This window comes from Gadus morhua, chromosome 22, assembly GCF_902167405.1.
Source record: "Gadus morhua chromosome 22, gadMor3.0, whole genome shotgun sequence".
Classification (NCBI taxonomy): Eukaryota; Metazoa; Chordata; class Actinopteri; order Gadiformes; family Gadidae; genus Gadus; species Gadus morhua.
In genome coordinates, this window is record NC_044069.1 from 14127771 (window position 1) to 14143203 (window position 15433).

General features: G+C 45.7%; 1 protein-coding gene across 3 annotated transcripts in view; it reads right to left on the reverse strand.

Annotated features, from left to right (window-relative positions):
• Window positions 1-7567: 7567 nt before the first annotated feature.
• Window positions 7568-15433, reverse strand: part of nrsn1l (neurensin 1-like) — a 73000-nt gene continuing 65134 nt past the window's right edge. For 2 of the 3 annotated variants that reach the window (XM_030347091.1, XM_030347090.1), the window contains 3 exons: window positions 9176-9302; window positions 8712-8867; window positions 7568-8302 (listed from right to left, as the gene is read on the reverse strand). In XM_030347091.1, coding sequence (XP_030202951.1) covers window positions 7853-8302; window positions 8712-8867; window positions 9176-9229 — 660 coding nt within the window. In that variant the 5' untranslated portion in view covers window positions 9230-9302 and the 3' untranslated portion in view covers window positions 7568-7852. Of the gene's footprint in view, window positions 8303-8711; window positions 8868-9175; window positions 9303-10980; window positions 11206-15433 lie in introns of those variants that run through there. The other variant, XM_030347089.1, reaches the window with a different exon arrangement.

Sequence of the window (15433 nt, forward strand, 5' to 3'; positions counted from 1 at the left end):
ACAACTCAATGTTTTTCCTGAGTAAGTGATGTGGACATTAGAGTCTCCTAGATCGCTGGGCGCTAGGTTTATATTAGTCATAATTACAACCACAGCTTATTTACACCTCTTTTGATACACTTCAATTTCCTCTGTATGGTAACATATCACTAACTCGAGTATTTCGGACTAAAACGCAAAACCAAAAAAATAATCCCAATTAAAAACAACATAACATTGATAACTAAAATGTGCTTCCTTCGTTTGCCTCTTCTCAAATGCAGTCCAATTTGCAAATACAAATTAAACACAACAAAACAAACACAGTTTACATTTTATCGAAGTGATTCATATATTATGGTTAGTGGTCCGACCCTCGTGTGTAAAGCTACATGCCTTTAGTTTAGTTCAGGCCAAGACTATCTTTGAAAGCCACCGAGTTGAAATGTTTGAAAGCCATTGAGTTATTTTTCGTGTGAGTGGTTTGTTTTTGTTTGCATAAGCCCCATCTTCATTATTTTGCATGGAGAGATGCAATGAAAAAGCTTGCTGGATGGGAGCACAAAGATCCAGAGATATGTGAGTAACACATAAATGCATGGCATCCATCATGTGTTACCAGAGATCATAATAAGAGATGGTGGCCCAGGCCAGGTATGCACTATATTGGAACTGTGATGATAGGAAGGCTACGACGTATAGATTGTATAGGGGGCAGCGCCCTGCTAATTACGAAGGGCCCTGGCCGGATAACGGCCTTCCTCGTGACAATGAAGCCTACTTAAGTTTCTACTTAAAAACAGTTAATCTTTGTTTCGCTAATAAGTCGATAATGATGAGAATGGTCCACGCAACAAGAAGTCTTCTTGACATTAAAAAAAAAGTGAATCCAGTCCCTCGTTTTAACGAGCAATTTACAGCATCCACCGGGAGGACAAAAGGATTGACAGATAGGCTACGTCTGTGTGTCTTTCCCGGCGTGCCGCTTTCCCTCCTGCTTTTATCTGACCCCACGGTCCCCGGTCGTCATTATCACCGCTGCTTGATAATTACATGTGGCCTGACCTTCGTCCTCTTTTGTTGTCAACCCCCGCACAGCGTCAATGGAAAACATTCCTGAGGCCGCGGCGAGCGACGCGAGCGTGGCGGGGGGTCAGCTGCGAGTGCACCGGGAGACCGGAGAGACCATTAGGTAAGAAAGAATACATAATAGGATGGCGGGGTAATCACGAGGAATTATGATACAAGCTGACAAGAACTCCCCGCTACTCTCCACTCGCCTCTCCTGGAAATAACAAATACGAAACGTAGCGTCTGTCTGCGAGCGGCAGAGGCTGACCTTTTTGCCACGCGTTTGAATTTGTCACTCACACTGCGAATCCGCGCGTTGTGAATGAAGCATTTTCAACCGGCGGGAAATTGATGTTGTTATGCCAGCAGCACGTATCTGTGATCCTTTACGGTCCACCATGGACGAAAGGTAGAGACCGTTGCCATCGGGATATATACAAAACATAACACCACATCTCCCTCATTGATTGGACCCATTTGGAAGATGGTGGATTCATTCCGGTCGAGTGGCATTCGCGATGGAGGACAACAGAGCAACGGACGCAGAGGAAATAGGAAATGCTCAAACTGAAAGAAAACCAAAAGCCTACTACAGGACTTAAGGGGTTCAGCTTGAGTACTACCAGCTCATCGGATAAATAAACCTTTTGTCTCTGCTGTCGTAGGGGTTCTCATTCTGTGGGTATTGCTATGGCAGCGATGGAACAGGACGATTAAACAGTCAATTAAAATAAGATTTACTAGAGAGAGAGAGCGGTATGATGAAACTAGGGGGACCACAGCTCGTGGGCGCAGCGGCGTGACCTTATCCCCAACCCTGATCCCTAAGTACTTCCTGCAGATCCTAATTTCCTTAACAAGCGTATTATTGTGTACTGGCTGATGTGTAGTGGGAATTGACGTTTGGCGTATGAGGTGCTTCGACTTTATGTATGTTTGGCTTATCTGTGTGTGTGCTCACCTTTGTATGTGTGTGTGTGTGTGGGTGTGGAGGTGTTTGTCCATCTACGGGCCTGGCTGCAGCTGCACAGAGCCAGTGTGTTAATGTGTACATGTGTGTGTGTGTGTGTGTGTGTGTGTGTGTGTGTGTGTGTGTGTGTGTGTGTTTGTGTGTGTGTGTGTGTGTGTGTGTGTGTGTGTGTGTGTGTGTGTCCCTTCCCCAGTCTAAACCCGGCAGCGTGCCGTATCGGCGCAGGCCGGATTTAACCAGGTGAGCAGGTTTCATCCAGCTGATTAGAAGAGAGCGCTCACATCCCATTAATCAACTTCACTTAGCCACCGCCCTGGAGCCCAGGCTTGGGCCTCCACGGTGCCTGCAGGGTGCTGTCACCCAGGGCCCCCCCCCGAATGTGGGAGTCGAGTCGGACGCGGACAGCATGCAATGCCGTCTCCCCGGGTCCCTCCCCCCCTGCTCCCCTCATCGCTTTTCACTCCTGCCATAATTACCGCTGTCTGAAGGCGAACCCGTGCGGCTGGATCTCATTACGCCATGATACGGGGCCGTGTCTGCAGCGCCACGCCACCGACGTACATTGGCTTATTTACATGAGAATGTATCCAGTCGCCTCCTACCCACCCACACACACACCCACACGCACGCACGCACACACACACACACACACACACACACACACACACACACACACACACACACACACACACACAAACACAGACGCGCAGAGGCACGCACGCACACACCCCCACACACACACACACACACACACACACAGACGTAGTTGAAGACACACATAAACACAGACGCAGATGCACACACACACACACACACGCAGATGCAGACACACACACACACACACGCACACACACACACACACACACACACACACACACACACACACACACACACACACACACACACACACACACACACACACACCGTAAACTCATCCCCTCAACCCCACACACATGCACCATTCCACTTTTCATTTACATAGGCCTGATATGTTAATGCATGACACATGGGTTACCTTGCACACACATACACACTCATGGATGCACGCACACACACCCACACACACAAATACAGATACGCGCACACACACGGCAGCACCTATTCAAACATGCAACTCACACATGAGGGTTGCTCATAAATTTAGACACTTCCGTCAGAAGGCCTCTGCCAGCCGACAGGGATATGAACCCAATATAGCATCCCAGAGATAAGCCGGCGACTCTGGAAGCAGAACTAATATTATTTGCACGGTGCCCAACGTTTATCTGGCGCCGCCTGCAAAGTGATGGTTGGGTGTCACTTTTGTTTAATAATGATGTGCCAATAGTAATATGTCTGCTGGCTGCAGCCCCATTACAGTTCAAAAGATTATCCAAATACAATCTAATTTGGAATATTGCATTCTGACAGACTGTGACTGGAGGAGGTGGGAGGGGTAATGTGATATTTTTTTTTACCCTTTCTTCTTTCATTTAAAAAAAATTCCAATTAACATTTTTAATGCTGGACAAACCAGGGGAGGCTGTGAATCAGGAGCAAGGTGTTTGACAGCAAATCTCCTGATGGCTCAGACAATGGAGTAGGGAAATAAGTTTACAATGCAAACTTTTGATTAAGGGAATATCCCGTTTGTTCTCTCTCGCTCCCTCTCCCTCTCTTCCTCTTTCTCTGTTTCTTGCTCTGCGACTGCTAACTGAACATTTGTGAAATAAAGCAAGTGTATAAAAATGTCCTTCAACCGAAGCGCAGACACCGTGTAGACACAGAGATTCACTCATCCCTTATCAGGAGCAAGAAGACCAAGAGGATAATCTCACTCACACACCTTTCCCCGCTGTTAATACCCCTGACATTTACAGCAATAAAAAAAATGATAAAAATGGCTTGGGGGGGGGGGGGGAAGCAAGCATCACAGTTTGCAAGCTACATTGTCACAACAACAAACGAGGTTGGTTGATTTGAAATAGTCTAATCAGATTTCCCATTGGTGGCTCTTGATGAGTGATCATGTACTACCTATGCACTGAAGCAAGCAGCTAGCCTTTGAACTGAATTGTGAAACTGTTGTGTTTACACATGAAAACACAACACGCATTGATTTCCATGAAATTCCCCTACAGGGACTAATAAGGGCCCCCTCATTAGGGATGCGTGGATATACCTTGAGCATTGTGGTACCATTGCAATTCTGCCCGTATAATAAATGGATATAGAGCTTCACACAATCATTTCTCATTATTGTTGCCTTAATAATGCCTGTGTAATCATGCCCACTTTTCTAACACGTATAGTACTTTGTGGTTTGGTGGTCCATATATCAACAAAATATCTGATGTTATGTTTGTGAAATAAAAAAGGGGACAAATTTACATTTTTCCTATTCTTATCATGGTATATGTAGCACTGGAGTAAATGGGCAGTAGCCTTCATGTCTAATGTTTGCATATGATGTGTTTTAAGCTTTCATAAAACAGCCAAACAGTATCCAAAGTAGCTCCTCTAATACGGATATTTTTATATTGTATTTATTGTGTCTTGTTTAGAATCGTCCATGCCTGCTTATGGTACAAAGTCGAAAGATAGAACCCCGCTTAGAGAGGTCATATCATAGCTAGACTCAGATAGATTTGGCACTTATTACCATCTGTCTCAAAAGTAATAATCATGAGCAAGCTCCTTTGTCATTTAAAAATGTCTCACATTTTTTTTTATTCTTGATGAAAACGGGGAATTACCGAGGACAGGCCAACAGAAATGGGGCTTTCTCGGAAAATGGGGACTTGTGCCTAACCTGAAGTCTGTGTAAATGTTATGATTTTTGATTAAAGAAATATTTTTGAATGGTAATTTTGCAGATATTAAGTCTGGAATGGTTCAATTCAGGTTAGGTTGGATCAGGTCAGAGTATCGATCGGAAGGTGAGAGCAATGCATCATGGGAATACGAGCCAGAGAAGCCTACAGTGGAGCTACACTATATCAAGCGCACAGCTTGAGGTAGAGATACCGTTTTGGCCTGATGATCAGTCAAGCAGAAAGCTGTTCTATCTTCAGCTGCTCAGTCGCTTTCTGTTGCAATAATACTCACAGCCAGACCGACTGACAGACAGCTAGTCAGGCAGACAGACAGACCGATAACATTGAAGAACAACTGTCAAAAAGCTTCTTTGCTTTAGACAGTAAACACTAGTTTGGAAATGTCAGAATTGCATACAAATACATACAAAAAATGTATGTAAGTGTAAAGAATGCTTCAACCCTGGGCCATTGGATTGAGGTTTCTGAAATTCTTCTGCCATGCTTTAATTGCTGTTTCTTATTGGCCAAAGGGATGACCTGCATATGTGTAGGAGTCTGAATATAGTGTTAACAAGTAAGCAGTGCAAAAAAAATGTAATGAGAGCATCGCAATTGTGCGAAATCGCTCAACTTAAAAACACGTCAACAGGAAATGTGTGGACTTTATTCACACAGTTTGGGTTGCACGAAACAAGTTGTAGCGTTACATCACACCCCATCGCCGCAAGGGATAAGTGGAGTGACATGAATGTGCATGTGTGTGTGTGTGTGTGTGTGTGTGTGCGCATTGAACATTTTCTTTCAGTGGTTTGTGTTGTGACCGGCTCCCACTCTGTTGTGTTACTTGGAGCGAAGGTGACTCAATGCTGTGAGTCATCAGCACCACACTGTGCAACGAGACAGACCTATAGACGCATCCAGAGGGAGACGTGCACACACACGTGCAAATAAACACACAGGTGCAAAAAATTCAAACACGCACACACATTAGCGCGCACACGCATGCACACACACACAAACACAACACGCACAAATACACAGACACGCACACGCACGAAAGCACGCACGCATGCACACACACAGAGACATGCACACGCGCCCCCAAACACACACACACGCACAAACACACACTGACACGCATGCAAACATACACACAAACACACGCACGCACACACACACACACACACACACACACACACACACACATACACACACTCATTAGCCATAACCATCGCCTCCTTGTCACATGCAAATAACATCCACGCTTCCTGTCAGAGGAGGGTGCTGGCTGTTCAGATTATTCTGGACCATAAGTGTTAGGAGACATTACTGCCATTCCTAAGATTCACATGAAACGTGTTAGTTTCCAAAAGGTTAATTTCATGTATATGTAGTAAAAATGGTTAAGACGGTAACATTAAAATGTTTTTGCTATTAAGATAAAATGTTATTTCTAATGTAGAAATAACTTTATGACATGGGAATGAAAAACATCCAGCTATCTAAGGGCTGCAGATCACAGGTTTAATTAGACACTTTAACGAGATTGTACCATTTCTTAATTATTTTCTGTTGTGTTTGGTCACGTTCAGAGTCATGTTGTCAAGACAAAATAACAAGGAGGAGTTGATTCCCTCATCTGACTGGATCCAAACATTTTCTAAGATATAATTATATTTTTAATGTTTCAATCTTTTATCCCACGGACTAAATACATTGGGTACCCTACAAACAGCTTGACCCTGAAACACCATGATAATACATTCCAAAGAAAATATCTGATAAACTTAACATTGACAAACCATTAAAATATTTTTTTAGATGATTAATAAGTGCTTTGTGTGTATGAATAAGGCAGTATTGTAAAACAATGAGTTGCTACTTGCTACTTGTTAGAATTGTGCTATATTAATGCAGTCCATTTAGCATTTGTAGCTACTTTATTAATTAAATGATTAATCATTATTAAACATATTTTGACTTCTACTCTCAAGGGACAACATGAATCGTGAATAGTGATATCTTTCCTCACACAATGATGTAGTGATGAAGAGGTGAATGGAGACTCCACTGTTGTGTGTGTAGCTGTATCCTCCCTCCACACGCTGATGAAGAGGTGAATGGAGACTCCACCGTTGGTGTGTGTAGCTGTATCCTCCCTCCACACACTGATGAAGAGGTGAACGGAGACTCCACTGTTGGGTGTGTAGTAATATCATCCCTCCACACACTGATGAAGAGCTGAATGGAGACTCCACCGTTGTGTGTTGTGATGTGTCACACACCAGTCAATCAATTATATTATTAATTAATTAATGATCAGTCTTAATGACCTACTTCTGAACTGTATTATGAAGTTTTACCAATAGGCAAAAGTAGGTGAACTAAAGGTACAAGTGCCAATAGACAAAATATCAAATTAGTATAAAGATAGTGGCAGGAGAGTGACCAATTAGAAATGAGCGATTGTTTGAGTTGGAAATAGAGCCATTGTTGCTGGGAGACACAAGTTGCAGGCAATTATGAGGCCACATTACAGGCAGTGACAGGAATAGGTTGGTGTGGGTGTTTGTGTGTGTGTGCGTGTGTATGTGTGTGTGTGTGTGTGTCTGTGTGTGTGTGTTATGGTCCATACAACCATCGCAATGGTTTGTTTTAGTGGACGCTCTTGTGAACATTTTAAAGGTGACAAATCTGAATTAGGAATGATCAACTTCCCCAATCGCTGCACCGTGTCAGCAAGATCTCCTTGACAAATCTCTTTGATTGCTTTAATTCAAAGACAGAAAACCACACATGTTAACTATGCATACAGCAGCACAGGCCTTGGGCTCACGTTATCTGAATCCGGTTGGGAACACCAGACAGTTTCACGTCACGTACAGTAAAACACCCGGCGGCTCGACAACACCAACCATGTGACTTGTTTCACAAACGACAAGCTTAGTTTGAGTCCTCGACGGGGAACACAAATAGCCTGTCCGCCCCAGCATCTCCGTGACGACCGGCCACACTGCTGGGACGTTGGATGCTATTATGGGATGGGCGGGTGGTTGTCAGGGGAGGGCTGGACGATCTCCACCTTGGACAGCGTGACGGGCACCTTCCCCTCCTGCGGCCCCGGGGCCCGGGTGACAGCCGACCGCGGGCCGGCCCCTCCCCCCCCTTCTCCCCTCGCCCCCCGCCCTCCTCCCCCTCTCCTCCGCCCCGCCTCCTCCTCGCCGAGCTTGGACCACGCGGGGAGGTCGACTCGGGGGAGGAGCCAGAGGCACGCCCCCATCAGCGCCAGGACCGCCGCCAGGCAGGTGAGCAGGGTGCCCGCCGCCACGCCCACGCGCAGCGCCTCGTTGTGGCGGACGGCGGCGGCGTCCACGAACAGCAGCTCGCCCTCACCGAAGGACTCGATGCGGCGGGCGCCGGAGAACCCCACGGACAGACCGGCCACACCCGCCCCCAGCAGGAGGAGACTCAGGGCCAGGGACACCTGGACAGACGGACAGACGGACAGACGGACAGACGGACAGACAGACAGACAGACAGACAGACAGACAGACAGACAGACAGACAGACAGACAGTCAGGCCGACCAACCGACAGACAGACAGACAGACAGACAGACAGACAGACAGACAGACAGACAGACAGACAGACAGACAGACAGACGGACAGACGGACAGACGGACAGACAGTTAGATCAATAGGCAGAAAGACATCTAGATAGATAGTTAGACAGACAGACAGACAGATAGACCCAGTACTGATTCTCAACTGATTCTCAAAACATAAAACATATGTTTTATGTTTTGACCAAATCAATACAGAGACAGAGAGAGGTCAGAGGTCACAGCATGAAAAGCTCAGAGCAGCCGTGGCGCTCACGGGATTGGAGCGTACCTTCCAGGCTGCTGAGCTCCAGGTGGCTGAGCTCCAGTCCCGGGCTGATCCCTGGTGCTGGTCCTCTGGGTCTCTCTCCCGCATGGAGGACGAACACTCCTCGTAGAAGTGGTGGAGATATGACCGAACACCGAACCGCATACAGATAGAGGCAGGCTGCCAGGGGAGACAGGCCAGAAGGATTCACAACTGCAGCTCAAACGGATCCAAGCAAAAGTAATGTATACTTTGGTAATGAAACATTCAAAGAAATGAAATGTAATAATAATGTAAATGCGTGTCTCTCTAGAATCAGAATTGTTCTTCATATAGTGGACATTATTGTTTTTTTCACCCTGTACTTTTTTTCTTTTTTCTATTTTACAAATGTGCATGTTTTAAGTCATTATTTTATTAATGTTCACATTATTTACTAACTAATGAATGCTTTTATTTCCTTGAAGGGAGGAAAGGGGGCCTCCCACCTCCTTTTCTGGAGAGCGTCCTCTGGACGCACAGGGCTCAGGACAGGACGCCATGACACCTCAGCCCTGGAGCACCTACACACCAGCACCACGGGGAACAGGGGGTGGGCCGTCGGACGGGGGGAGCCTGGGGGACGCAGGGGGTTAGGGTCTTAGATTCACAAACCTCCAAAGGTTTGCGCGTTAATGTACGAGCAATGCAAAATACCAATCCCTGCATTTTGATTCGTACAACTATCGTTGTAGGAATTGTATTTTTCCGGTTGTTAATGGAAACCTCACTTTATAACTTATCTTATTTACTATAATTATATACTTTGTTCAGCCTTCCAGTCAATGATACAGTCAATAAAATGGTTACATAAATGAACAAAGAAATGATTTACTGAAAGTAAGCCAAGAGTCCAGTTCTCCAATTTGACAACCTCACAATAAGAAGAGGATTAAGAAGAGGATGCCCGGGTCATTTTATACAATTTTATAGGACAGACCATACTGGCTCTTAGAGTCAATTGCGCTGGATGCGATTAAATAATTTTATTTTCAGAACAATAACAGTTGTTCAAAGACAAAGGAAAAACACCACATCACGTCATGTCGCTTGATGAATAAAATGCCAAAAGCCATATCATTGGTTTCAAGAGGTTTGTGGAGGTCCCTTCAGGGAGTAGGGGTGCAGGGGTGCTCCTCTCTCTCTGACCCATACCCAGAGTTAGAGCTCCAGCGTCACTTCAGGGGGTCGCAATCAGATAAGCTGATGTTCAGAGACACACACACACACAGATATTATACTTGACAATTTCACCGTTCAGGGGTTCGCACTTAGCATGTGTCTGGCTGTAAACATAACACTCTGAGTATTTTATAACCACCCCCCCCCCCCCCCAGTTTTGGATATAAAATACAGGTGGATCCAGCTGTGGTGTCACTGTGTTCTGAAGGTATGGTGGCCGTTTGTAGTGGATGGGAGGTGACCTGAGTCCTGAGGTGACTGAATTGCCACCCACGGATGAGTCATACATGCGCGCGCACACACACACACACACACACACACACACACACACACACACACACACACACACACACACACACACACACACACACACACACACACACACACACACACACACACACACACATCTTAACAGCAATAAATCATCCTACTTAGGAAGTATTGTAATACCTGTTGATATTTTATTATTTGATGCTAAGAGGACTAAAGAAATGAAAGGGTTGCAGTCGAATCAACAAACAAAAATGTGAAAGTGGAAATAGTTATTTTTGGCGTTTTGGATACAATTATTAAAATTATTTAAATGTGCTGCAAATGTTTCTGTTCTAAATTGTCACAACTTTTACAACTATAGCTTAGTCATACTTGCATCTTAAGTGAAATATATGTTATCAAATCAAATAAACTACTAGGCCTAAGGCTTTGCTTCAGAAATGCAAGGGACTTTAATCAGAATGAATGTTATCGAACTGATTTCATTTAATTGGTTGATGACGTCGTCTGCTCAGACGTCTGCACATGTGATATGATAAACAAAAAACGCGCGCATACGAAAACGACGCATGTCACTGACATGCGTCGTTTTCGCGTCGTTTTTTTACGTAGGCTACAGACGACCACACGACTAGAGGAAGGAAAACAACAAGCGGAATAAATAAGTCATCGATGCTCCACTCCACTCTTTTCCCCGCCGTTTTTCATCTTGTTTATCTCAAGAACCGCCGAACTTCCTCATCATCTAAAAACGAAAAACTTAAACGGACGAGGAAAGACCGCGACGCGAGTCTCTTACCCCTTGTCGAGGTGATCTCTTTTTTTCCTCAGCGGGTCCTATTGGGGATCCATCAGAAGACCCATCACAGCAGCCAACCCGGCAAATCATAAAGCAGCACTATGTCAATCGGGTGAATCATAGGGAGCGCGCATGCGCATTGCTATGGAACAACATCGATAACACTCAATGATGAGTGTCGGCGGATGCGTGGGGTTTGCTTTCTCTCTTCACCTCTATCTACTCCATAGGAAATGAACATAGCACTGTTCACACATTCTTGACTTGAGTCTGTCATTGAGAATGGACAGGCATATTGTGGAGAATGAGCAGTAACCAAAATCTTCAAAGGTTTTATTTTATTGAAAACTCACTCATGCACGCACGCACGCGCGCACACAAACACACCGTTTTTGTTCCATAACACTTAAATAATATTTCAGCATTTCCCTTGTTACATTATTTATGAATGGGTTATACCTTGAATAAAAGCCCATGGTGGCCTATTTATTTCACATGTATTTTTTCAATTTAGAACCCTAGTGACAGAAGAAGAGGCTCATGAACTCCTAACCCTTGTTCACAGCATTCTATGAAACAGAAAATAAAGCAAGAGCTGGCCTTGTATTTCAATCATCTGGGGTATGGGTACAGCAATAGATGTATGCACACTTCAATCTGCACACACACACACGCACGCACACACACACACACACACACACACACACACACACACACACACACACACACACACACACACACACACACACACACACACAACCACACAACCACACAACCTGATACAAACAACAAGGGGTGGACGGCACTTATTCTGCAAGCAAGCTGTGTTTAATAAATGAGAGAGAGACATTTCCATGGTTACGAGTCCAGCAAGGTCGGGCGCTCGGGAGGCGAGTACTTGGTGACGATTGGCTGACGGCTAATTACACTTTCCTTTAAGATGATGGGCAAACAGGGTTTTCATTCACCAGCTGTGGTAAATCATTCCGAGCTCCATCCAGCGCCCGCCCTAACTGCCTCTTATTAGTCCCTGCGTACGACCTGCTTCTGTATTCCCGACAGAGCCGTATCCTCAATAACGGCCACATCTTCAGAGACAACCTGCATTAACGCCCATCCCAGTAATTCCACCATGAAATGCGCAAATAATAAATGTGATAATTATTTTTTATTGCATTTATTGTTTTCCTTTTTTGAAGCCTTTCATCCATTGGTTCCGCACATAAAAAGGGTTAGTGATTTTACATTGAGATGTCGGGGCCATGAGCGACGATAACTGTCTGTCTGTCTGTCTGTCTGTCTGTCTGTCTGTCTGTCTGTCTGTCTGCCTCTTTCTCTATATATCTATCTGTCTGTCTGTATGATGTATGTCCTGGGTCTTTTTCGCTCAGTCTCTCTCTCTGTATGAGGTGTAGCTGGGTGTCTCTCTCTCTCTGTATGAGGTAAAGGCTGGGTGTGGCTGCTAGTGAGGGCAGGTTCATAAGGCCACCCTGGATGTGTTCCCAGGGGTCCCCCTGTGAGAATGGGGACATTAGATCACGCCTGGCTTCAGATAATGCCACATTAACATGAATAATTCAGCGCACTGTTGACAAGTGGAGAACACACACTCTTAAATATTCTATCAGGAGAGGAATTCACAGAACTCACTGAATAGCACTGCACTTAAGGAGGCAATGGGGTGGCTGGTGTCACCTCCCATGATGGAGGTAAGCACTGGGTCTGTGTGTGTGTGCGTGTGTGTGTGTGTGTGTGTGTGTTTGTGCGTGCGCGTACGTGCGTGCGTCTCTCTCGTCATGGATAGACCTGCAATATGAAAAGTATTCCTGACTGTATCTCCCCTCCTGCATTCAGATTCAACATGAACCATCCACACGGGGAAGAGGAAAACCCTTTGTATCTATATCTTCCCTCACACATTGTACCTCCACGGTGGATATTCATCGGTGGATATTCATCCACCGTGGAGGAGGCTTCCACAGGCCTTGAGAGGAATTGTCTGGGTTGGAGATAATCAGGGCCTCCAAAGAGGATAACAGGCCGTGCCATTTCAATATGGGGAGCATTTCACGGGAAACGGCCAAGCCTTCTGCCTTATAACAAACCCTTGATTGTTTGTTTGTTTTGTCCTCACAACCTTTCTTCTATTCCCTCTCCCTCTCTTTCTTTCTCTCGAACACACACACACGCACACACACATGCGCATAAACACATGCACATGCAGGCATGCCCACACACACACAGACACACACGGACACACTTGCATTCATACATACACACACCCACACACTCACACACTGACGCACACACACACGCACATGCAAACACACGCGCAAAAAAACCCACACACACACACACACACACACACACACACACACACACACACACACACACACACACACACACACACACACACACACACACATACACACAACCAATTTTTCGCTGCTTACATTCAAGACTCCTGTTTTAGTGAGCACATTATCTATACTTCAATATATATCAGCTTACATGTGACTCATCAAGTGTCATAATCACTTTGTTCTCGGTTCCCTCCTAAGCAGGGCTCCGATTGGCGCTGGCAAGACATCACAGAAAGGAGGTTAGACTTAGTTGGGCGTCTAATCCAGCAAAGTTGTGTTTGGGGCTTCTCTGAGGGACACGACCAAACACGTTGCCACTGATTCAATTACATCCAATCAGCTTCCACATGAAGGAGGAGTGAGGCAGTCAAGCACAAAGAGAACGCACACTCCTCCATCTTTAAACAGGACCCCCCTGCCCACCCCACCCAAAAGAGAAAACACAGTGTCATTATCACTGTTTGTCATTTTAATGCATAACCGTTGTTGCTTCACACACACACGCGCACACACACACTTACACGTAAAGAAAACACACTTACACGCACACACAAGCTCACACACACATAAATACACTCACACACACACACACACACACGCAAATACACAAGCACACACACACAGACACACACCCAGACATGCATACGAGCATACACACAGATGCATGCATGTAGGCACACAAACACACAAACACACACACACACACACACACACACACACACACACACACACACACACACACACACACACACACACACACACACACACACACACACACACACACACACACACACACCGGGATGAGCCCTGCTTACATAAACCTTTCGCTTAGGTTTTATTTTGACGAATGCATCTTTATTTATTTACCGCCTTCTGTTTTTGTGCCTTGTTCTCCGTGATGATCCGCGTTACCTCGGGCCGGGCTCTGTTCCAGACAACCTCAGACTGGATGACCCACTTCTCCATGCCAGCCACGGAGCGCACCGTAGATGCTGCCTGGAGGGGGGGGGGGGCTCGGCCGGAACATAAGGTCCCTGCTGGTGCAACGGGCCCTGTCTCACCAATACAGCCTTCCACTCACGCACCTCTCCGCTCTCCCCATCCTGCCTGGGAGCCATCCGAACAGGGGAGACATGTCCCGCCGTTCCTTCCACTCACCTGATCACTCAAGGTGCTATCAGGAGAGTCGATGGGCCGAAGCGACAGACTGGAAGGAAAGGGTACGGGGAGGTGCAGCTACGTAGGGACGCTGCATCTGCTCCACTGATCCGTGAAGGGGTTCAGCACTACTGCCAGTGGACAGCGGCTATAGACCGCTGAACTCATCGCTCAAAATGCCGTCTTCTTTCAGGTACTGCCCCCTCCGCAAAACTGTTACTTCATACAAACATATGCAGCGCTAACAACACCTACAGCCTATGCTAGACATTCATAGACTACATAGTGGTCCATGTTTCGAGGTAAAGTAGACGCGACCAAAGTGTAACCCAGAGCAGAAGCAGTGCCATGCTTAGTCAGGTCCGTCGCTCCCTCTCGGTCTCTCTCTTTTACTCCCTCACTCACTCGCGTATGGTGTACAACGGCAACACTTTAAATCGAAGACTAGGCACCATCATTGACACGGGCTAGATGCCTTCTGGCGGTTCGGATTGGCGGCTAGGTCAGCAGCAGTGGTGGGAACAGCAGATGGGTTTTCCACATTGGGAGTAATAATAATAATAATAATAATACATTTTATTTATAACACACTTTGTATCAATTCAATGATCTCAAAGTGCTACAATGCACATTAAAAGAAAAGAGAAAAATGCAACAAAAAAATAAAAAAATAAAAAAATAAATAAATAGCAGTTTAGCCAAAGGCTTTTCAGAAGATGGGTTTTTAGGCCTTGTGTGTGACGTGAGTTTGTGTTTGTGTGTGACGTTTTGAGTGACGGCAAGGTGGTTATCCACAGCAGAGGAGGATGAGAAGAAGCTAGTGAGTGGAATTCACGCCGACAATAACACTTAGCCTGTTCTCTCGCTAGCCTATAGTGAAAAAAGCGCACGCCAAACCAACAATTACTGATTACGTTACGTAAAAGACATAC